The sequence below is a fragment of the Alosa pseudoharengus genome, unplaced genomic scaffold, assembly GCF_046254945.1.
Source record: "Alosa pseudoharengus isolate Yale_2024_CS ecotype anadromous, Long Island Sound unplaced genomic scaffold, YU_APseudo_1.1 YU_APseudo_1.1_scf_23, whole genome shotgun sequence".
NCBI classification, from domain to species: domain Eukaryota; kingdom Metazoa; phylum Chordata; class Actinopteri; order Clupeiformes; family Clupeidae; genus Alosa; species Alosa pseudoharengus.
The window spans coordinates 8,815,518-8,841,105 of record NW_027468685.1 but is presented as its reverse complement, the minus strand read 5'-3'; the positions used below and the strand labels follow the sequence as shown (position 1 = coordinate 8,841,105).

At 43.9% G+C, this 25,588-nt stretch overlaps 1 protein-coding gene across 2 annotated transcripts; it reads left to right on the top strand.

Moving 5' to 3' along the window:
* Window positions 1-353: 353 nt before the first annotated feature.
* On the top strand, window positions 354-24,003 carry ago3b (argonaute RISC catalytic component 3b). 2 transcript variants are annotated; one of them, XM_076301297.1, is made up of 19 exons: window positions 354-946; window positions 3,455-3,626; window positions 5,397-5,517; window positions 6,150-6,358; window positions 6,951-7,087; window positions 9,762-9,896; window positions 10,718-10,805; window positions 11,134-11,281; window positions 12,425-12,544; window positions 12,955-13,077; window positions 17,611-17,744; window positions 18,130-18,314; window positions 19,105-19,264; window positions 19,768-19,858; window positions 20,271-20,465; window positions 20,899-21,033; window positions 22,335-22,436; window positions 22,734-22,933; window positions 23,251-24,003. In XM_076301297.1, exons 1-19 carry the CDS (start codon window positions 928-930, stop codon window positions 23,357-23,359), a joined length of 2,583 nt encoding a protein of 860 aa, XP_076157412.1. In that variant the 5' UTR covers window positions 354-927; the 3' UTR covers window positions 23,360-24,003. The 2 variants fall into 2 exon arrangements, with proteins under 2 accessions (XP_076157412.1, XP_076157411.1); XM_076301296.1 differs by having other exon boundaries at window positions 12,955-13,098.
* The last annotated feature ends 1,585 nt before the right edge of the window (window positions 24,004-25,588 follow it).

Genomic DNA, 25,588 nt, shown 5'->3' with positions numbered 1-25,588 from the left:
TGAAGTTCAAAGTTTGAAGGCTGTTGTTGTTGTATAATTGATCGTGTAATGGCATCCTAGGCTGCGTTTATTTAATGCATTGTTTAGATTTAAAGGCAGTGATCTAAGTTGATGCAAGGCAGACTATATTCATTGTTAACTTTTTATCTCTGTCCTGTGGCCTGACATTCATTTGTGCATTATATGGCAAGTCTGCCTTCCATCAAGATCATACTCATAGTAACTGACATAACCACACACGAATTGATGAATAGATTAATAAGGGCAATTTGCATAGAGGCAATTTGACATCTGACTCCCGGAAGTGACGACGACTTCGGCAGTTGGTATTTCCTGTAGGAATTCCCTGACGGGGAGAGGGATAAACGCCAAACCGGTCACAGGAGCGAGAGGACCGGGAGGGTAAACCGAAGTTGCCGGGGATAACAAGGCCCAAGACCGACTGAGGGACATTTTCGGTCTTGTGAATGCAACATTTAGTTTCCCGGCTACTCCCTCTCCTCTCTGTCACCGTGGTTATAACCATCGAACGGTTCGTTAGCTCGGTAGATCCGCAGCAACAGCCGCCCAGAAATTGCCCGAGGGAGCTAGCGGGCTAAGTAAACTAGCTGTAAAAAATATTTTCAGAGACTCGAGGGAGTCTGTTGGAAGGCATTATCTGTCAGCTGGGAGCAATTACGGAACCTCGACAGTCGGAAAGACACACGTTGGGAAGACTGCGCCTGTTGGCAGAGACGGGGCCGGGCAAAGCGGACCCCCCAAGCGGCCCGTTTTTCACACCAGCGACAGAAGCCGGGGAGTCGTCTGTAGACAGGGGTTGTGCATTGGACCTGCGACACCGGAGCAGTAGCGTAGAGTAACGTTAGGGAAACTTGAACCGAGTTCGATCATTGAGAGCCGGGAAGTATCCGGACAGAGACCTCATGAATGGAAATCGGTACTACAGGTAGGCTTCTTACTCTCCTTCCATATCATCCACTTGTCATGACAAGAAAATCAATTCGGAAAGTTTCGAACGTCATTTCAGAAGGCCTAAATTAGACAGTTCTGGTTGAGTCGGTTAACGTTAAAGTGCTTTCACGTCAGCTAGGATTAACTTTTAGATTGTGAGATCATGTCCATAAACGGAAATGTACATGGGTTTTCTGCACTGCACCACCAAAAACACAGATCATCTGTTATCCATGGACTTGCAGATGGGAACAGAAACCATGCATGCTGTCTTCAGCAACTGGTCTTATCCGTTGAGGTCTAGCAAACAAATGAGTGTGGCAGTTGGTGTGGTGGTTTCCACCAGTCACCCAATGCCATGTGTGTGGTTAGAATAATGGCCACGTCACTCACGTGAGAAGGATTCGGCTGTCACGCACAGGTGTTGCTCCGTCAGGTGTTCCCCTCTCAAAAGCTGCTGCCATGACGACGGTATTAAGAGCAGCTTTGGGTCTATCAATCAGTATCATGAGACAAAATGTCAACTCTTACTTGCTTTGCAAACATTAATTATAGGTCAAACGAAGACATATCCTCTTTGGCCTACAGTTAAACTAAATCCTTCTCTTTTTTTAATGCACACTTTTATTCTTCTTACCAGCTTAAGTTTACAGGCCTACTCTTCATCCTTTTCTTTTGGCTGCTCTAGGAATCTGTCTGCTTCAAATATTTATGGTAATAGAGGTGTGTAAAATGACTCAGCTGGAGTTGGAATTGGAGTTGAACATTTTATTGTTTTGTATCATGTGAACCTTTCTAGCTTTATGTCAACCCTTTGTTGTATAATGTTGTGTAATGTTGTCTGTGTTGCGTTTGAATGGAATTTACATAACACTCAGATAATGCTCAGAAAGCATAGGGAGGAACCAGCCTTCTTTGGTAGTTTAAAAAACAACGCACTCAGTGCACCAAATGCATGAATGATCTCTCTCTCTCTTTCTCTCTCTCTCTCTCTCTCTCTCTCTCTCTCTCTCTCTCTCTCTCTCTCTCACACACACACACACCTAATGTGGCTGCAGTCTCGCTGTGTGGGGACCAGTGTAGGAAAGAGACACATTCCAACTCTGAGAACCAACAGCTTGTGTTGTGGTTAATGCATATCGCCTTGGAAGGAAGATAATTGGAACCTTTAGTTTCTCTCACACGGGATGTGTTTTTAAGACTTTCTGCTGTCGTTTGCAGGAACTGGATGTGTTGGCCTTGAAACCCTCTTAGAAGACTATGTAGCTTGTTCAAGGTCTATATTTAGCACCACAACGGAGGAATTCTCGTGGATTATGCTGAAACAGTTTTGTGAGCATGTGTTTGGTGCGCGTGAATGCACACACCTGCACCGTTTTGAGAGACAGGAACACACCTGTTCCTCCCATTCTCCCTTGCTGGTTGGAGTGGTTGTAGTTGCTATGGTGAGGCAACCAGGCACATGGGTGCTGTTGTCATGGTTATGCCTCTGGAGAACATGTGAGGAGAAAGACAGGGAGCTAAGAGATGTGTGTGTATGTGTGGCGAAAGTGGTGGTGGTGTGTGTGTGGCAAAGGGTAGTAGTAGTGGCGGCGTGTGTGTGGTGGTGTGTGTGTGTGGGGGGGGGGGGTGTTGAACATTAGTCTTCCCTTCACAGTTGAGCACCTGCTCAGATCAGAGAGCACAAAAGCACATTAGCAAACATGTCGTTAGACATCAAACTATCAGTCACATGACAGGGCTAGCACATATTTAATCCCCAACTTTCAAACATGTCTCTGAACATGAATGTAGTTGCCTACAACTAATGAACTCACCAGAAGGAAAGACCATTGAACTGAAACATACTCAAACTCAAATGCCAAATATGGGCTAGTCTCATATTTTAGTCTTTTCGTAGGTTCTGTCTGAGAGACAATGATTTTTCATAATGAGTAGCTTCCTTAAGGGTGACACAGCATAAAAAGGTCTTCCTGCAGTCCAACTGTACATACAAGCATTGCTAATGTGTAGCTTCTAGTGTTAACCAAAATCTGTCGGATCACCGCCATATTATGCACACAAGATGAGGTCTGTCTGACTGTCTGCAGTATTTCTGCTTTTTTATGTCTCCTTGTGATTTCACTCATTCCGTCAATGGCCCAATGAACGTTATTTTTAGAGACCTGTGCATCAGATTAACCTCTGCCTCTGCCCTTTTCTCTCTGCTTTTTGTCTCTCTTGGGCTTGTTCCCTTTCTTTCTTTCTTTCTTTCTTTCTTCCTCTCTTTCTCTCTCTGCCTCTCTCCTGGGCTGATTCTTTCATTACCCCCTCTCTCTCTCTCTCTCTCTCTCTCTCTCTCTCTCTCTCTCTCTCTCTCTCTCTCCCTCTCTCCCTCTCCCTCTCCCTCTCTCTCTTCCTCCCTCCCTCCCTCTCTCTCTCTCTCCCTCTCTCTCTCCCTCCCTCTCTCCCTCTCCCTCTCCCTCTCCCTCTCCCTCTCCCTCTCTCTCTCTCTCTCTCTCAGGAGTGGTTGGGGCGCAGTCCCTGTTTTCCGTGCCTCGCCGGCCTGGCTATGGCACCATGGGGAAGCCCATCCGGCTGCTGGCCAACTGCTTCCAGGTGGAGATCCCCAAGATGGACGTCTACCTGTACGAAGTGGACATCAAGCCTGACAAGTGCCCTCGCCGCGTCAACAGGTAAGTGTTTCCCTTTCCCACCCCCACCCAGAAACTGCCCAATCAATCTCTGACTTTTCTTGTTAAAGTGTATCTCTCTCTGTCTGACATATTACTAGGCTATTACTCTATTTGTCCTTGTATTATAACTATAGTGAACATAGTCTGACTATCTCTAATATCAGCCCGCCTGCTTTTGACGTTCTGTAATATAAAAAAAAAGTCATTACATTACATTTAGCAGAAACTTCTTGACCAAAGTGACACTATGTCACCTATAGTACAAGGGATCACATTGTCCTCGGAGCAACTTGGGGTTAAATGCTTTGCTCAAGGGCACAACAGTGGAAGCTGGCAATTGAACCTACAACTTTCAGGCTACTGCACGCTAGCCCAGCTCCTTAACCACTACACTACCACCGCCCACGTCAGTCATGCTGACTTCATTTGCCCTCCCTCACTGTCTCACCCAAGCCTGCCAAGTGTGGTGGAGGGAACAAACAGCAGGACTAATTGAGGGAGATGTAAAGGGTTACATATGTTATCAGTCAGTGCAGTAGGTCTGCACAATTAATCTATTTGTAGTTGGAATTGCAGTTTGAACTAATCCAATTAGCTAATCACAAAGCAGTGTTTCCCACAGAATTGAATTCTATTTGTGGTGGTAGGTTTGCAAATTAGCGCAGCGTGGTTATGATGAAGGTTTAAGCGCAATTTAGCCAGTCGACTTTTATGCCAACAACTGCAGGATTGTTAATGTTTTCTTTAAACGTGCATGTAGGTTGTTGAGATACAAGGAGAGGCTGTGCAAAGGTGCACATACTGTAGCTCTACTATAAACACATTCCATCTCATTGAAATAGTACAACATGGAAAATCACTGTGTGGTGGTCAGTGTTGTGGTCAGTATTGTGGTGGGCCACCACAAATAAGTCAATGTATGGGAAACACTGCAAAGGTGGATTTAATCACAACTATGTCCAAATGGTTAAGGGCCGTTCACCCAAAGAACTATAACGATAACTATAAACAAATATCATTCTCATTAATATTAATGCACGCAACGCAAACTTAACACGCAAACTATAACAATAACAACATATGAACGATATCACTGGGGATCGCTCTCAGAGATTTTGAGAATGATAAAAGGCTAATAGCCAATCAGAACCCATCAAATTTTAGCCGTCACATTCATTTACACAAGGAGAGACTTTGCTTATCATTGTTCAGTGTTTGGACGCTTTTATTGTTATGGTTATAGTTATCGTTATAGTTCTTGGTGTGAATGCCCCTTCACATCAATGTCACATCAATGTTTGTTTGTTTTATATTCACGTCATCCTCCTTGCGTGACTCCCCTAACTGGAGTGCTGCTTAGGTTTTAACACTTATGTTAATGTAAAATCAGGTTTATAGGCCAAGTGTACTTGCGTATACAAGGAATTTGGTCGCATTTATCCCATCCGCGAATTAGTGAACACACAGAGCACACAGTGAACACACAGTGAGGTGAAGCACACATTAACCCGGAGCAGTGAGCTGCCTTGCTACCGTGGCGCTCGGGGAACAGTGAGGGGTTAGGTGCCTTGCTCAAGGGCACTTCAGCCGAGGATGTGGGCATGGGAGAGCAGTACTCAATCACTTTCTTCTTATATCACAAACCAAATCACAGTGGTGATATATATCAGAAAAATCCCCAAATCATGCTGCCCTAGGACTAGGGACGCTCAGGTGTGCAGTGTCCTGCACGTGGGTAACGCACAAGTGTGTTTGTGGTGCTCTGAACAGGGAGGTGGTTGACTCCATGGTGGAACACTTCAAGGTCACCATCTTTGGGGACCGACGGCCAGTCTATGATGGGAAGAGGAGCCTTTACACAGCCAACCCACTCCCGGTGGCATCAGCAGGAGTAAGACGAACACACACATGCACGCACGCACACACGCACACAGCGTAACAAACCACACAAAGCGAGTGGTTATAGCAAATGGACACTAATACCAGATAATAATAACCAGACAATCTACTATCTTGTTCAGTGTTGCATTGCACAAAGCCACTTTCTCTTTTCAAATGCTGTAGTAGACTGAAAAGTATACTACAAGTGGAAGAACAGCAAAACGTAATGTGACATCTTCAACATCCACACTGTACAGAACTCTTCGTTTTTTTTAGAAATGGAATTTATTCAAGGGGTCACAAACAACAAAGTAAAACTAATCTCATCTACAGAATTTATTGCATTTTTTAAAGTCAGTCAAACTGAAATCGTTTGCATTGTGTGGAGCCAGCAGAATTCTTTATCAGTTATACTGTAGGCCACAATATTGGGTCACATTGGCTACTGTTGCAATAGAAATTGATATTGTATTATTTTATCATGAGGTGTCCAGGCTTTAACCCTCAAAGGTTTTTGAACATTCTAACATAATATTCCGTTCCGCAATAATTGAAGGTTCTGAAATTCTATGTTGAATTCAATGAACTCAAATATTCTTTAGAACGTTCATTTTCCAACATTCCACAACTGTGTGAGTGCAGGTGGATCTGGATGTTACTCTACCAGGAGAGGGAGGAAAGGACCGGCCATTTAAGGTCACCATCAAATTTGTGGCCCCAGTGAGCTGGCACCTGCTGCATGAGGTTCTAACAGGCCGTGGGGTTCCGGAACCCCTGGAGCTGGACAAGCCCATCAACACCAACCCTGTGCATGCCGTGGACGTGGTCCTGCGACACCTGCCTTCCATGACGTGAGGACACACACACACGCGCACACACAAGCACAAACACACACTCAGTGGACATGGTGCTGCGACACCTGCCTTCCATGACGTGAGGACACACACACACGCGCACACACAAGCACAAACACACACTCAGTGGACATGGTGCTGCGACACCTGCCTTCCATGACGCGAGGACACACACACAGACACACACAAGCACAAACACACGCTCAGTGGACGAGCTGCTGCGACATCTGCCCTCCATGACGTGAGGACATGCGCACACACACTCACACACACACAGTGGATGTGGTGCTGCGACACCTGCCCTTCATGTTGTGAGGACCTGTGGTTAAAACACACACACACACACATTCTTAATTGTATCGCATCTGCCATATTCCACGAATGCCAATAAACAACACCTGCATAGTGTTGTTACATCTTCCCTTTCAGACACACACAAGTGCCAACAAACTAGTTGAAACACACACATGTCCATCCATATCCGTACGAGTGAATATTCATATAGACACTTGAGCAATTTAGTTTATGTCATGACTTAACATGTTCACACATAATTAAATCCCTTTTGTCACCCTGTGCTTGCCATCAGATACACACCTGTGGGCCGATCCTTCTTCTCCTCTCCTGAAGGCTACGACCATCCCCTGGGAGGAGGGAGGGAGGTGTGGTTTGGGTTCCACCAGTCTGTGCGTCCGGCCATGTGGAAGATGATGCTGAATATCGATGGTGAGCAACACCGCCCCTAAAACACCTTCGGTTCCCCTTCCGTCAAGCTAGCGACACAAGACACATAGGACATGTGCATGCTAGGGATGGGCATAATTAATCGACGATCGATAGTTGATCATTAAGAATTTCGTCGATCACGTTAATTTGTTGTCGATTAAACTAATGTAGGTTGCGTTATATAGTGTGTCTTGAAGCAATTAAATTAATTTAACTGTGTGGCAGCAATTAAACATTATACCACCCGGGGACAATATTTGACGCTATAGGCTACTTAGTTACCCACGAGTTTCCGTTTTGATTTATGAAGAGTTCACGGTGAAGTGTTGCGTGGGACCATTTTATCGTTTAAAAAACGATAACTTTAGCTCACTGCAAACACTGCGATGTAGCCTAATAATTGCCTACCAGTAGGGCTATCAGTGCACGAGCAATAGAAGATATTCTTTCGATTTAATTCATTGAAATAAGAGCTGCTCTTAATATTTTATATTGTTGGTTGGTTTAATACCATGGGTCTCCAACACGTCGCTCGCAAGCTCAGTCGCTTGCCGTCCCCTTCTGAGCTTGCCAGAGGCTGAAGCAGTAGGCCTAGGCTACTACATTAAAAAACAATTGTTGCCGCGACTGGAGGCATTCCAGCCTACGAATTTAGTAAATCATGCAATATAAACTCAATTTACTTGGCTACGCAATAAGGTTTCCATTACAGCACAGCGCACGTTTTGAATGAATGAAAGCGGCTGCCTTGTCTCGCAATAAACAGCGGGTGAAAATTCCGACTCTGTCAACAACATGAAATGTAATACCCCCAGATTTCAGTGCTCATCAGTCCCAACATTGAGCAATATAATCAAACTGTCCAAAAGAAAATTAAATCCCAAACCAAACGGAAAATCTTCTGCTTTTGATAGCGGTATGCGCTCCAAACGAAACGCATGTCTCACAATAAAACGCACGTAGAAATAAAGGCATGCTGAATAAAGCCTACGTCTGGCCCAAATAAAGCCCTGTGCTTTGCGCAGCCTAAGTAAATAAAAGACCCCAGCCATAATTTGAGGATTTACGGCATGTTATTTTTTATGAGGCTTTGTTAAATAGCCTAATTAATTGATTGGCTAATCTCTCACCCTCTTTCTCGACTCTCGAATAGTTTTAAGTTACATTTTGACAAAACCTGTCAGAGCTAAGCATTATTATGTTTTTGGTTAAAGGAACCATATGTAAGATTGTGGCCAAAACTGGTACTGCGATCACTTTCAAAATACTGTAGAGCGGTGTATCCCCTCCCCCTCTCCCCTGACTCGAGGTTGCCAACCCGGATGCCGAAACACGACTGACTTCGTGATTAGTAGATAGGTAGAGGGTGGCGTATCAGGCCAAAACACAACATCAACATCAGTTGAGGGCTGCAACTTCACTTTTGAAAAGACAATATCCTGGCCGGACTACTGTTGTCAGTGATCTATTTGAAGTGAACATGATTTCTTAATGTCTAGTGACATATCAGGGCCATTTTATGATTAATTGAAATACATTTCTTATATACGGTTCCTTTAAGTTATTGTTTAACATGATTCTTTTTTATAATGTATTATTTTGGAACAAACGAGGGTCTCTGTTTAATCTGAACGCCGGCTCGCATTCCGCTGCTTTAGAGTACCGCAGTGCAGCGCTTAATATCTATTTAGCCTAACCAAACGTCCAGTTTGCCACAAGTTATTCTTCTTGTGATAAAGATCTCATCGAGGAAAAACACGCTGTATTTCTGTATTTTCATTGCATTTTTAAATGTATAAAAAGTTAAATAAATAATGAATTTTAATATAGGCCTAGAAATATTAATGATTAATCGATAGTCAATCGTTAATTCTCCCGACGATCGACTAAGAAAATTTAATCGAATGCCCATCCCTAGTGCATGCTATTAACCTGAAACGCTCACAGAACGGCAAAGTTCAGATAATACCGTAATTTCCCCCGTTAACCGAGGTTTATACACCGTATGTGTTCACAGGAAATTACTGTAAAAGACTTACTCACATGCTAGTAAATTCATCTTAGGTTCATTCATTATGTCCATGCCCATCTAATGTCTAGAAATTAACTTGGCTGTGGGACCTAGTGATTCATGGTAGATACAGTTATAAATAAACATCAGAAATGGGATTATTCTTGAGTTTAAAGTTCTATCTCTAGGATTTTTTTTTATTAGAGATGGGTGTAGACCTTGACAGACCACAAATAAACAATAAACAGCCTTATAAAGATGGTTTAATTGTAACAAGATGTCTAATTACATTTTATGCTACTGTATTACTGCAAAAGTGGCAGTAACATCTCCGTTCAGTCCAGTAACAGGAAGGTTGTTGCCAGAAAATGGCAGAACGGAGAAGCTTCAGAAATTTTTAGGCACTTGAGGATTTACTTGAATGGGTTGACAAATCCGATGAGTGGGATTTGTCTATGATGTTGGATTTGATATAAACTTTGTTTTAACTATTGTCCTTTTGTTCTTTTATTCACTATTATTTGCTTTTGTTTATGTTAACCACATTGAATTTCCCCTGTATATGAAATGCGCTATGTACATGAACTTGACTTGACTTGATGACCGGCTGGTATTTTCATGGTCCAGTTTCCTGATGTTCCTGTTCTCTCTGCCCTTCTGCAGTGTCTGCCACAGCGTTCTATAAGGCCCAGCCGGTCATCCAGTTCATGTGTGAGGTCCTGGACATTCACAACATCGATGAGCAACCAAGACCGCTCACCGACTCACACAGAGTCAAATTCACCAAAGAGATCAAAGGTGTGTGTGTGTGTGTGTGTGTGTGTGTGTGTGTGTGTGTGTGTGTGTGTGTGTATGGGGGGGGGGGGGTGTTATGTCTGTTTTTGAGTGTGTATGTGTCTGTGTGTGTATGGGGAGTGGGGGTGTATGTCTGTGTTTGAGTCTGTGTGTGTGTGTCTGTGTGACAGCAAGGGCCTGTGTTTTGATAATGGGTTTTGAGTCGATTATATGAGCGCGCGATATGTAAGAGTGCTTCATCAGCTGTTGTTCACTAAAGAGATCAAAGGTGTGTGGGCTTGCGCATGTCTCTGTGCACAGGCTTTGATAAGCAGATTATGAGCTGATTTGAGCAGTAGTGAAACACAAGAGTGTGTGTATAGCGTGTTTGTGACTTTAGAGTGTCGGGGTCTGGCATTGCTCATAGCAGGTGCTATATCAACCATGACTTTGTGGAGGTCCCTCCCTATTAAAGAAACCATGTAAGAATTCCTATCTGTGGCCCTTGGTGTCAATATTCTACGCCTTTTAGGCCTGGGTTACACCCAGTGAAGCACTCCGTTAACGGAGCATAAAAATAGTTCTAGAACCAAAATAGTTCTAGAACCAAGTAAAAGGGTCAGGATCATAGATATGTATATATATCTATATCTATGGTCAGGATCCTACCCGATCAACAATGTTACATAGTGCCATATCAAGTGTTCCGGGCATGCATTGGCAATGTCAGAGACTTCATTCCCTGTGTTGTTAGTCAGTGTAGCATCAGAAGAGTTTGAAGCTGTTATTTCAAGGTAAAACAACTGCATTGTGTTGCTTTAAAGAAACCCATTTTGTTTGTGCAGGCCTGAAGGTGGAGGTGACGCACTGTGGGACCATGAGGAGGAAGTACCGGGTGTGCAATGTGACCCGCCGCCCGGCCAGTCACCAAACGTGAGCATCCTAGGGGTCAGGGATAGCGCCTCAGAGAGGCATTAGCTTAGCGCGGTAGCTGAAGCTAACTTTTGATGTCTTTTACATTGCAACTCTAGTCATACAGCATTTATGAGTCTTGTTTAGTTTGTTTTATGTGCCTAAATGCTAACTAGTTATTCATCTGTAATCTGTATAACCATTTTGCAAAGGGACCTGACCAGTGACTGAAATAGTTTTTTTTAAGAATGCTGTAATGCCAGCGGTACTTTCTCTCTTGTGCATGTTTGTGTGGTTGAAAAGCTAGGTATTGCTAGCTAGTTCCTTAATGATCCCTCTGGTTTGTCAGGTTTCCCCTCCAGCTAGAGAACGGGCAGACGGTAGAGCGCACAGTGGCTCAATACTTCAGAGAGAAGTACAGCTTGCAGTTGAAGTACCCACATCTGCCCTGTCTGCAGGTGGGGCAGGAACAGAAGCACACCTACCTGCCTCTGGAGGTGAGTCCCGTCCCCCTAAAACCCCCATGATGAAGGGATGATTATGGATCATCCTGTAGCCAGTGTGAAGTTCCTTGTGTAGCACTCGGTCACTCAAACTGTTACTGCTCACTGCGACAGGCATTGCGTCAAGCATTCCTTAAATTGGTTAGCCTGACGAGCCAGACCCACATTAAAATGTAGGGTCTGGGCACTCACCGTTCGCAGTGCTCAGTCCGAGGGGCGGGATAATCGGTTGTCTTTGAAATTCCCTCTGCACGCAATAGGACAGCGCTATGAGTTCCATGCGTTTTCCCACTAGCGGAGCTAGTTGGCTAGTTCAAACTTTTGCCAACTTGAAAAAAAGCTTAACTTGTCTCACACTGTTGGCCAACAGCAACATCCATCTTCTTTGTTTTCAAGTAGCAGGGAATTCAAGCCAAACCGTTGCAACTCTGCCATCAATCATTATGTTAAGCCCGCCTAACGACTCTATACACGATTTGATTGGCCTGATAGAAGTTTAATTTTTCGAGCTCACAAGCCAACGGAGAGTTGCTAGACTAGCCCTGGAAGCAAATGTAATTTGCTGTCGCTAGGGTGCGTCTAGATTTCTAGGCTATAAATTGGTGGGAAAATGGGCCCTTTGATGTTGAAGAAAGAGTGGGAGGCCTGCTAGCTGTCTCTGTTCTTTCGAAAAAACACCAATCAAATGATTTTAAAATAACAAAATCTTTAAAAAGCTTTGATTTAGCATGTGGAATTAGTGCATGTTTTGACCTTGGAAAGCATCCCAGTGTTTCCCACAGAATTGAATTCTGTTTGTGGTGGTAGGTTTGCAGAATTAACTTGAATGCAACAGTTTTTAACAAATTAGTGCAGTGTGGTTATGATTCTAACCAGATTTAAGCACAATTTAGTACAACCAGGAAAATCATTGTGTCGTAGTAAATTTTGATATTGTGGTGGGCCGCCACAAATAAGTCAATGTATGGGGAACACTGCATCCCCTACTTTCTTCCATCTGTCCTGTTCTGACACCCTGTCTTAGAAAAGCAGAATAACGTATATAGTGTTGACGCGTTAAGATATTGTCAAACACTGTTCGTCCTCCTAATGCCGAATTTCTTTCATCTTGTGTCCAATTGCTGTCGTATTCTCCAGGTCTGCAATATAGTAGCAGGCCAGCGCTGCATAAAGAAGCTGACAGACAACCAAACATCCACCATGATCAAAGCCACCGCGCGCTCTGCCCCAGACAGACAGGAGGAGATCAGCAGGCTGGTGAGTTAGGCACTCCCTCTTGTGGCTGGAGGAAGCACTGCATAGTTGACCATCATGGAATATGGATTATGGGTAATATGGTGGACATGTGTAAAATAACTTGTTTCCTCAGTCAGTGTCTTACTTTGGAATGTGGGCATGATAATTTCTGAGATTATAGGCATGTGTTGGTCTTGGTAAATGTCATTAAAAATATAATTACATAAGTACTGTCATTGTCCTGCTGTTATGTGATTCTTCTTTATTGGTTCACTTTGTATTCCTCGTATTCATCTGATTCAACCTGCTGTTTAATTCTTCTTTCATTCATTTCATTCTTCTTTAATTGTCCATCTTCTACTCATCTGATTCTCTTTTGTTTGTTCTCTCCTCCCTCCTCTTGCATCCCTCAATCCTCTCCCTCTTCCCAGGTGCGGAGCGCCAACTACGAGGCGGACCCGTTCGTTCAGGAGTTCCAGTTCCGCGTGCGCGACGAGATGGCAGAGGTTACGGGCCGAGTCCTGCCCGCCCCCATGCTGCAGTATGGTGGCCGGGTGAGCTCTGAACACTTTATGGTACCTGCCCTTATTAAATCATGCCTGGTTGGGTTGCTTTGGTGTGTGTGTGTGTGTGTGTGTGTGTGTGTGTGTGTGTGTGTGTGTGTATGTGTGTGTCTATTTGTTTTTCCTGCTGGCAATCTCTTCATTTTAGTTTATCCTCTTCTAGTTTGAGTTTTTAAGGTGTCTGACATTTCTCGCTCGCTCGCTCTCTCTCCATCTCTCTCCCTCTATGTCTCTCTATCTCTGTGTGTGTGTGTGTGTGTGTGTGTGTGTAGTGCACTCAGAGAAGTGAGTACCAAAACCAGGATGTTTCCCATCGGTCACCAGCCCTTCATGCATGTTTAGTCTCGTTATACTCTGATGTGCTGACTGCTGAACTCATGTTAGGGCTGCTCAATTACGGTCAGAATGACGGATCATGATTATTTTGGCATTATATTCAATATTGAGATCAGGATTATTTAACACTATTGCTACAAGACTATCAACTCACCATCTATTTTTTTAAAGGATCACGCCACCCAAAATCAGTAGTAATATATTATGGTATAAAATTCTCGCCAAAAGTTTTCTGTACCTGTACCAAAGTTTTGTAGCCTAGAAATCTAGACGCACCCTAGCGGCGGCAAATTAATTTGCTCAGCCTGTACATCTCAATGATATAGAGATGCCCGCCAGGCTAAAAGTTTTGTGCTTGTAAGAATATTTTGTGCTCGTAAAAATGATTTGTGTACATGTAAAAATAATTTGTATCTGTAAAAATATTTTGTGCATGTAAAAATGGTTTGTACATCTTCAAATCCGTTTTCTCACTGTGTAGAATTTGTTTTTGTGAATTTGCGAACGATATTTGCACGCACGGATTTTCCATTTGCAAGTGCGCATCTGTTTTCTACAGACATGAAACAGATCTACGGGTACGAAACGAATGTACAAGTACAAAACTTTTTTACAATTTTTCCCAAAACAGCCAATCACAGCACTGCTTACTGAACGGCCAGTCAGCCGATCAGCTCGCTTCTTTAATTCTGAAACGCTGGACATAGAAAATACCGCTCTGGGTACATCCATGTAAACACCACAGTTCAGAAGAGGTGAAACACTTAAAAAAGAAGAGCTAACTTAGCTCACAAGCAAACAGCTCAACTTAACTCTATTCCTTCCCTACTATGAATCTAATATCATTAACTAGAACTAATAAAATTCGGATCATTAGTATTATTATTAATGATATAATTGTTCTGTATAGTTATTGTGTTATAGTGTTTTCCGACTAGTCATTCCTCCCTTTGTATTTCCCACGTTATATGTGCAGTGCTTTCACGTAACGTTAGCAGAGACGGTTGATAAAAGCAGTATCTTTGACGTTAGCTTAGCCCAGCCATTACTAGCCCAGTTAGCTGCCATTACCTATTGTTACCTACTAATTACCTATCCAGTGCTCGCGTTTTAAACTATACTGTTTATTAGTTCTAGTTAATGATATTAGATTCATAGTAGGGAAGGAATAGAGTTAAGTTGAGCTGTTTGCTTGTTAGCTAAGTTAGCTTGTTACCTAAGCTAGCTAGAACATAACAGTTACTGCTACATGACCAACAAAGTTCAGGGTGGCTTTAGGCTGACTATGACTAAAGACCCATTCATTCTGGACTTAAAAGACGGATTTCACACGCCCTAACCATTGTACTTTTACACGAAATTGGGTAGTTTACCATTATGGACAAAAATGAAGCGTGTCTCATTAAGAGTTATTGTTCCCACAGGGTTAGTATTATTATTAATGATAATTGTTCTGTATAGTTATTGTGTTAGTGTTTTCCGACTAGTCCTTCCTCCCTTTGTATTTCCCATGTTATATGTGCGGTGCTTTCACGTAACGTTAGCAGAGACAGTTGATAAAAGCAGTATCTTTGACGTTAGCTTAGCCCAGCCAATACTTGTTTCACCTCTTCTGACTGTAGTGTTGGGTATGTCCAGCGTTTCAGAATTAAAGAAGCGAGCTGATCGGCTGACTGTCCGTTCAGTAAGCAGTGCTGTGATTGGCTGTTTTGGGAAAATTTGTAAACAAGTTTTGTACTTGTAAATTCGTTTCGTACCCGTAGATCTGTTTCATGTCTGTAGAAAACAGATGGGCACTTGCAAATGGAAAATCCGTGCGTGCAAAAATCGTTCGCAAATTCACAAACATTTTTTCTACACAGTGACAAAACGGATTTGAAGATGTACAAACCATTTTTGCATGCACAAAATATTTTTACAGATACAAATTATTTTTACATGTACACAAATATTTTTTACGAGCACAAAATATTCTTACAAGCACAACTTTGGTACAGGTACAGAAAACTTTTGGCGAGAATTTTATACCATAATATATGTTCTTACCTTAACTTTCACGAGTTGAGTCATACCTCTCCTGCGCCGGTAGGTGCACTCAAACGCTCTGTCGCGCGGCGCGAATGTGTTTAGCATGTTGCTATGCTAGCGGGCTCTGCCGTGGCCGTAGAGAGAGGAACATAGCAGTAATCAAACACCTCCACGTTTTCCCTACTTAAATACAGTTGCACGAGTAGTTGATAAAAATGTGTACGTCACACAACATGAAACGTGGCGATTTTCCAAGCGAATAAACAGGAGAACTACAATGTGTGGCGCAATAGCACTTGGGAGTACTTCGACCTAGCGTCGTAATATTATTAACACCTAATTGTAGATCCTATCCACCACAGAGTTTAGAATCCATGCTGGATCGACCCTCAGCCTCTCCCTCCCCTCTGAGCGAGAGAGAGGCACACACACTAGAGATGCGCTGATGGGCTATTATTTCAACCATAACTGCATAGCAAAACATCAGCCATCCATCAGCACCAACGTTTTTTGACCAATTTTCAAAACCGCACCCGCCCACCATCCGCTGGTTGTTTTAATGTAGGCCTAGGCTATATGGGTGATGCAGCGCTGCTGACGTGAGGCTAGAAAGCCCTTGCCTGTTCTAGAAAGACTGATCTAATGCAGCAAATATATTAAAAGGCTAAAGTCGTACATTGGCGATGTTGTAGCCTATCCCCAGAATATCAGCAGCAAACTCAGTCTCTGTCACGCAAAACAGTCTCCAAATAAAACGCACATCGGCCTGTTGCCTATTCTGCCAGCTTGTGACAATAGATCGTCGAAAATGCTTGATTGCATTGCATTCTGCACATTTTTAGCAAAATTTTCATGTACCACATCAGCATTTTTGTTCAGTGAATCTTTTGTAAATTGCTTTACAATTACCGTCGGGCCTATAGTCCTATTGCCTGGCTTGCCTCAGCTTCGGCGCCCATCAGCGCATCTCTAGTGTGTGTGCCTCTCTCTCGCTCAGAGGGAAGGGAGAGGCTGAGGGTCGATCCAGCATGGATTCTAAACTCTGTGGTGGATAGGATCTACAATTAGGTGTTATTAATATTACCACGCTAGGTCGAAGTACTCCCAAGTGCTATTGCGCCACACATTGTAGTTCTCCTGTTTATTCGCTTGGAAAATCGCCACGTTTCATGTTGTGTGACGTACACATTTTTATCAACTACTCGTGCAACTGTATTTAAGTAGGGAAAACGTGGAGGTGTTTGATTACTGCTATGTTCCTCTCTCTACGGCCACGGCAGAGCCCGCTAGCATAGCAACATGCTAACACATTTGCGCCGCGCGACAGAGCGTTTGAGTGCAACTACCGGCGCAGGAGAGGTATGACTCAACTCGTGAAAGTTAAGGTAAGAACATATATTACTACTGATTTTGGGTGGCGTGTTCCTTTAACATTAAAAAAATAAATAACTGTGTATTTCATTCATTCATTATTCAACTGAAATACAAAAAAAAAAATACATCATTGCAAAAAGGAATGCGGCAAAATAATTGTATGTTTATTATATCGTTTTCATAAACATTGGAGGTCAAACTTGTAATTGAAATGTGATTAATTGCACAGAAGTATGAGCACAAATATGACCTGTTTTAAAGGTGCTGATCTGTCTGTAGTGCACTGTACAAGTGTTGATGGAATGTTGGTAGAGTGCTAGCTTTGGAGTGTTGATTGCAGTGATTTATGTTCTGTGTCTGTGTGTGTGTTGTTGTTGTTGATGATCTTGATCTGTAATCCTAATGATTATTTCTAAGCTATGTTTGTGTACATGAGGTGTGTATGTGTTTGTATGTGTACACATGCCATTGATCTATAATTTGAATCACTTTCTGTCAGCTATATTTGTGTGTATGATTCGAGTGTGTGATCCAACATCATTACAATTATAGATTGTAGACATTTGTACGTTTGGTCACACGCTCGTCATTGCAACGTCATTAAAACGTCATTACAATTATAGATTGAAGACATTCGTACAAACTGTGTACAAATATCTTCAGTCTATAATTGTAAAGACGTTTGGTGAGCTGTTAGTGTGTGTTTGTGTGTGTATGTGTGTGTGTAACTGCATGTGTGTGTGCGATCTGGGGGGCTAAAGTGGGTGTTGTGTCATGTGTTTGCAGAACCGCACAGTGGCAACGCCGAGCCACGGCGTGTGGGACATGAGGGGGAAGCAGTTCCACACAGGAGTGGAGATCAAGATGTGGGCCATCGCCTGCTTCGCCACCCAGAGGCAGTGTAGGGAGGAGATCCTCAAGTACGAATATACACACACACACACACACACACACACACACAATGCAGGGAGATACTAAAGTACAAATACATACAAACACTCTCTCTTTCTCTCTCTCTCTCTCTCTCTCTCTCTCTCTCTCTCTCTCTCTCTCTCTCTCTCTCTCTCTCTCTCTCTCTCTTTCTCTCTCTCTCTTTCTTTCTCTCTCTCTCTCTCTCTCTCTCTCTCTCTGTCTGTCTGTCTGTCTGTCTGTCTCTCTCTCCTGCTCCCTCGCTTGCTCCTTCTCTCTCATACCAGCCTTAACAAACATGGCACACTGTAGACGACTTCCTCACACACGCGCACATGCATTATGCACCCCGCACACGGCTTTAAGGAGTGTTTCTGCTCTCGGCCCTGCCTGTAGGAGCTTTACGGACCAGCTGCGTAAGATCTCCAAGGACGCTGGGATGCCCATCCAGGGCCAGCCATGCTTCTGTAAGTACGCGCAGGGAGCGGACAGCGTGGAGCCCATGTTCCGACACCTGAAGAACACCTACGCCGGCCTGCAGCTCATCATCGTCATCCTGCCTGGAAAGACTCCCGTCTACGGTAAGGAACAAGGGACACAAAAGACAGACAGACAGACAGGCAGACTGATATGCAGGAGTTTTTCAGGGCCGCACTGAAGTACCAACCCCAAGACTTGATTCAGCTTTGTAGAAGTTCCCGGAACGTGGCGGTACGGGGCGGTTCGTCTAAAGGAAACGCAAACCGGTCCCGTAATACTAAGATCCAGTTCCTCTAATGGGAACGGTCCTATAGAGACTGAACACGCCCACGTATAAACAAACAACTGCTGGAGATCCAGGAAACGATTCCTGGAAACGTACATACTGCGCACTGTGTGCATTTACACACAACAAGCGTGTTGTGAAAGTGTGCATTTACACACAACAAGCGTGTTGTGAAAGTGTGCATTTACACACAACAAACGCTTTGATAACCGTGTGCATTTACACACAACACATGCATGGATAAAATCAGGATAGAAGTACTGAAATGGTAATAGTAGCCATTTAAGTCCATCTGTAACACATTTCCTTGAAAACACAACTGTACTTCCAAGGACTTGCATTACAGATTGTATTACAGAATACAGTGATACAATTCCTTAAAAACATTTCTCATTGGCTCAAGAAGATAATGGCAGTGTTTATAAATGAATAAAACTCCTATCTGTCAGTACAAATCCTTTCTTGGATCCAATCGCATATCCAATACTCGTGTGTGTGTGTGTGTTTGTGTCTGTGTGTGTGTCTGTGTCAGTCAGTGTGTTTTAATAATGTATGTGTGTGTGTGTCAGTCAGTGTGTTTAATAAGCTACCCTCTGTCCCTGTAGCTGAGGTAAAGCGTGTTGGGGACACCCTCCTTGGCATGGCCACTCAGTGCGTCCAGGTGAAGAACGTTGTGAAGACGTCCCCCCAGACCCTGTCCAACCTCTGTCTCAAGATCAACGTCAAGCTGGGCGGCATCAACAACATCCTGGTCCCTCACCAGCGGTAAGCCAATGTAGTGCATATTTGCGGTGAGTGTAGCACACAACGTTTGATATTAAGATGATGATTGTCATTATGTTGGTTTTATTTGTTGTAGTGTGATGTTTTTAGTAAGGTCCCACCTTTTGAAGGTTTTAGAATATCTTACTAGCATAGATTTTAAAAAACATATTTAAGTTTCTATAACACACAGTGCTCTGGCCATTAAATAGCCTTAGTTGCTGAAATGGCCTTAAATTAAACAAACAAACAAACAAACAATTTGTTGTAGTGTTGATTCCTTTAAAACAGCTAGTTGTTTCTGTGAAAATCAAGTTTTGAATTCTGCACTTTAGTTTGTTTTCTGTGACATCAGAGCATTTGGTCAAAGGGTTTACTCTTTTGTCTCTCTCTCTCTCTCTCTCTCTCTCTCTCTCTCTCTCTCTCTCTTTCCCTTTCCATTTTCATTTCCCTTTCTCTTTCTCTTTCTCTCTCTCTCTCTCTTTATCTCTCTCCATCTCTTTCAGGCCCACAGTTTTTCAGCAGCCAGTGATTTTCCTCGGGGCTGATGTCACACACCCTCCAGCAGGGGATGGCAAGAAGCCGTCTATCGCCGCAGTACGTCCCTCACAGCTTTCCATCTCTCCACATGAGGCTCTGGCCGTTCACTACAGTCTGTGTGTGGAGTGGACTGCAGTTCATAGCAAAGTTTAAACCTAAATCAAACAACATCACTGACAACACAGTCCCATGAAAAAGTATTTATAAGTGATCTAAATCAAACATCACTGACAACACAGTCCCATGAATAATTATTTATAAGTGATCTAAATCAAACAACATCACTGACTATACAGTCCCATGAATAATTATTTATAAGTGATCTATCTTTCTTTCTTTCTTTCTTTCTTTCTTTCTTTCTTTCTTTCTTACTTTCTTACTTACTTACTTTGTCTTTCTGTCTTTCTTTCTCTCTCTCTCTCTCTCTCTCTCTCTCTCTCTCTCTCTCTCTGTCTGTCTGTCTGTCCAGGTGGTGGGCAGTATGGACGCCCACCCTAGCCGTTACTGTGCGACGGTGCGTGTGCAGCGTCCCCGGCAGGAGGTCATCCAGGACCTGTCCTCCATGGTGCGCGAGCTGCTCATCCAGTTCTACAAGTCCACGCGCTACAAGCCCACCCGCATCATCTACTACCGCGACGGCGTCTCAGAGGGACAGTTCCGACAGGTCTGACAACAACATGCCTCCTCTTCTTTTTTCTTCTCTCTCTCTCTCTCTCTCTCTCTCTCTCTCTCTCTCTCTCTCTCTCTCTCTCTCTCTCGCTCCTTCATTCTTTTAGCCAGTTTTACGGCCATATACGGCAAAAAGGGACACATAAGTAGAATTTTTTTAGCATTTATTAATAATAATTTAATGTATAAAGATGATAATCCCACAGCAACATATGCTTGTTTTTTTTCTCTTGACACAATACTTCTTATGTAAAACCATTTTCACCTTAAATTTTCACTTTTTCTCTTTCATTTTCAAGCGTTTTTTTTTTTTTTTTTTTGTCCTTGTTTTGTGTTGATAATTGCGCTTATTTGCAGTAGCATGGTCTGTTGTGTGTACAGTGCGTTTCTTCTGTTGCTAATGCTCTGGTCTGCTGGGTCGACTGCAGGTGCTGTACTACGAGCTGCTGGCCATCCGGGAGGCGTGCATCAGCCTGGAGAAAGAGTACCAGCCGGGCATCACCTACATCGTGGTGCAGAAGCGCCACCACACACGCCTCTTCTGCGCCGACCGCAACGAGAGGGTAAGAAAGGCGACCACTCCGAATCAGTCCGCTCTGCTTCTGGGCAGCACAAGTCAAAGGAGGCACTCATTAAAGCATAAAGCACCAGACCTCTGAAGTTCGCCTACAAAAAGGACCCAAAAGCTGCCACCTTTACCCATATAAGGAGATTTGGATTTCCTTATATGGGCAAAGATGGCAGCTCTGGGTTCTTTTTGTAAGCGAGCTTCAGAGGTCTATTTAACACTGTTGACCCTTCAGTCATGTTTTGACATCAGACCTGTTGAGCCTACTGTTGACGCTACTGTTGAGCATTAAGGGTGTGCAGTGGGCCACAACACTGATGAAGGAAGGTGCTTGTTTGATAATCCCAGTGAAATACTCTCAAAGGCTGTTCTGTTGGTGAGGTTTTTTGCCCACAAAGGTTGTTTTGTTGGTGGTTTTTGTTTTTGATGGTAAATAGGCTTGGTTGTGGATTGACCTCTGTGGGAAATCCCCTACCTGTAGCACTAGGAATTTAACACCTCAGACTAGGAAATTACAACTCAGACTTGCAGCTGACCACTCCAGTGAGCACAACCTCCTGTGTCCATCAAATACCTTTTTATAATCTCTCGATATCATAAATGACATAAATACTTACCATACACCTCCCTTCTTCACCACCTTCTCCCTCTCCTTCACCTCCTTCTCCTTCAACACACTTGAGTAGTACTATATCTCTGTTTTTAAAAACATTAAAAAGTCAGGCTATTTAATTGTGCATTTCAGGTAATATCAATCAAATTGCAGTTGTGTTGTTTTGATTGAGTCGGATAAATCAAACAACAATACCCAATTATAGTTCTACTGAAATTACTTGAAAAAACAGATGTAAAAATTAGTATTTTGGACAAGGCCGAACATTAGGAAAGTAGTCGAGTCGAGTTTACCAGTCTAAAGGGTCATTCACACCAAGAACGATAACGATAACTGTAACCATAATGATAAAAGTGTCCACACTGAACAACGATAAACAAAGTCTCTCATTGTGTTAATGAATGTGACGGCTAAAATTTGATGGGTCCTGATTGGCTATTAGCTTTTTATCATTCTCAAAATCGCTCTGAAAGTGATCCCCAACGATATCATTCTTCATATCGTTATCGTTCTTCATGTCGTTATCGTTATAGTTTATGTGTGAACGTCGTCATTCATATTAACGAGAAAGATATTTGTTTATAGTTATCGTTATTGTTATCGTTCTTGGTGTGAATAGGCCTTAAGCGGTGTGCGTCTTCAGGGGTCTGAGAGCCCGTGTTGTGTGTGTTCATCTCTTTCAGGTGGGCCGGAGTGGCAACATTCCTGCCGGTACCACCGTGGACACGGACATCACCCACCCCTACGAGTTTGATTTTTACCTCTGCAGCCATGCCGGAATACAGGTGAAATAACACAGACAGGCGCCTGCACTCCAATACACACACACACACGTGTACATACACACACATACACACAGAGAGAGATAGTCACACACACACACACACACAAACACATACACACAGAGAGATAATCACACACACACACACACACATACACACACACACATACACACAGAGAGAGAGATAGATAGTCACACACACACACACATACACACAGAGATTGTCACACACACACACACACACACTCACACACACAAAAGCACATTCACCCTCACACCCGCTCCTCAACTCCTTCGTCAGGGTACCAGCCGGCCGTCCCACTACCACGTGCTGTGGGACGACAACTGCTTCACAGCCGACGAGTTCCAGCTGCTCACCTACCAGCTGTGCCACACCTACGTGCGCTGCACCCGCTCCGTCTCCATCCCCGCGCCAGCCTACTACGCCCACCTGGTGGCCTTCCGTGCCCGCTACCACCTGGTGGACAAGGAGCACGACAGGTGAAGAGGACTTAGGCCTTAATCCACGTTTTTAATGATCTCATTGTCTGTATTTTTGTTATCTGATCTCCGTTTAATTTGTATTAATCGTCTCTTCTGCCTCAGCTTTTCTTTGGCTTTGTTACTCACTCATCACCCTCTTTTTTGGTTTCTTTTCCTTTCTCCTTTTTCTGGACTTTTTAGTGTTTTGTTTTTTCCTGTTCATTTCATTCTCTCTTGCGGTCATTCACTAACTCTCTCTCTCTCTCTCTCTCTCTCTCTCTCTCTCTCTCTCTCTCTCTCTCTCTCTCTCTCTCTCTCTCTCTCTCTCTCTGTAGTGCGGAGGGCAGCCATGTTTCAGGCCAGAGTAACGGTCGAGACCCGTCTGCACTGGCCAAAGCCGTGCAGATCCATCACGACACGCTGCGGACCATGTACTTTGCCTGAGAGCCCCTCGCCACCTCTGACCTTCGACCTACGACCTCACCTCCTGTGTCTCCCATCAGTCTCCTGTCGCCGAGTAGCACCAGGTGACACACCCCCCCCAAACAAAGGTGACCAATCACAGGGCGCCAAACTGATGACAACGCACAGCGCAACCCAGCAGCGATTGTTTTGGCTCTGAAGGGGAGAGCTCTGCACTGTTTATGCAATAGAGAAACAGCCAATTCCCCACCCTCCTCCCCTCTCCCTTCTCCTCTGCTCTCTGTGAGGTCGTCTGCAAACGCCTGACCACCTGTCTGTCAGTCTGTCTGTCCTCCTTCCAGTCAGTCTGAGTGCTGAGTCTGAATGGCATGCCTGTTTGTTTGTTTTTGTTTGTTTGAATGTTTTGTTTGTTTTGCTTGTAGAAAGACACAGAAGGTGTACCCCGGGGGTTCTGCTTTAGCTGTGAGGCCAGAGGGCCGATCTGTTCCGGAATCACAACCCTTCTTCACACTCTGACCCTCGCCTGACCACGCGCCTGTCCTGTCATTGGCTGGGTGAAGTGGGTTGGGTGTCAGTTTTACATTAACGTTACATTAACAGCAGAGCTTGGTTGTCACAGATAATCTTCAACTTTGCATCTTGTAGGTAACAAAACAAAACAAAAACCTAAACAAACAGAAACAAAATATTCATGGCATTCATAGATGAGCGGGAACTGTGGCCTTTGGCTGTTAGTTTTTATTTTAAATTTTTCGATGTTGAGTCGATGGCATGTGTGACCGTGAGCTGGACATTTGAGGTGTGTGAGCCGTGTGAGAGCTGTCTGTGAGAGCCGGACATTTGAGGTGTGTGAGCCGCGTGTGAGCCGTATGAGAGCCGGACATTTGAGGTGTGCGAGCCGCGTGTGAGCCGTGTGTGAGCCGTGCCTGTTCTGTCCTGTTGGGTCAGTGTGCTGCTTGGAGTCTGTAGCCTGTTATGCTGTAACCCATATGCCCTCCTCTCACCCTTGTCCAACATTACTCTCTCACACACACACTCACACAAAGCTTGGCTTCCCTGAGGGTTGTTCTCAAGAAACTTCAGGTTTGTGTGTGTGTGTGTGTGTGTGTGTGTGTGTGTGTGTGTGTGTGTGTTCAGACAGATGGTCTCCATGACGAGATGCCAGTCCTTTTTCAGTCATTTGCTGAGGTAATTCACGCCTGGCTGCCACTCAGTAACTGAAACGGTTTTCACTACAATGAGATTACTGGGGGGGGATTTTGATCTTGCAGCTCATCCTCACTCTGCTCTACTTTAACACTCATCCATTGTCTGTCTGTCGGCTCGACCCGACTAGGTCTGTAGTAAAGATTCATGTTTGTGTCCTCCAGCTGTGAACCCAACCAAAACAAAGCCTCACCTCACAGCCCTCATTTAGTGCAATAAGCCACCAGCCCTTTGCCTCCTGGGGCCAATTCCGATTGGTTCACACAGGCGACCAGGGTTAAGAATGGCTTCACCTGATTGGCTTATGCAATGCTGTCGTATTGAAGCAGTGGTATCTCCAAAGGGAAATTGACTGTTTGTTATCCCCCACCCCACCCCAAAACCCACCCCTTAGTTGGGTGGAGAAGGACGTCTGTATGTCAAGATGAATGTGTTTGAGTTGGCCTGTCCTGGATTGAGACGACTTAAAGGCGAGTTACGTGTAGTGCCCAAGGAATAGAAGACCAAGTGCCTGTCAACAGGAGAGGGGGGCGAATAGAGTATATACAGTATATGAGATGACACCTTTGTAGCTATATTTATTTATATATTGAGGCCAGAAGAGAACGATGACTCGTACCTAGACGTATATACGTGATCAAAGAGCACTATGAACATACGTTTTTTTTTTTGTTGTTGTTGTTGGGGGGGGGGGGGTCTGAGCAGGATAAAAGAGAAGAAAGAAATGGCTGGATGATATTAAGTTTTATTTTTATGAAATGAATTTCTAAGGAAAACTAAAGTGTATCATGGAGTAAGCTTGGATAAGCTGAAGGCATTGTGGGCCTTGAGGATGGTTGATCTTGTATGCAGGCCTTCTCACTGTTCTTACATAAGGGGCTCGTCCTTGCACTGTTTAGAGCACGCCTTCATATTTCAGAGGTGGCTTTGGCATTTATAAGGTCATGTTTTCTCAAATGGGCATTGTCTCTCTCTCTCTCTCACTCTATCTATCTCTCTCTCATCTCTCTTTCTCTCTCCTCTCTCTTTTTCTCTTTCTCTCCT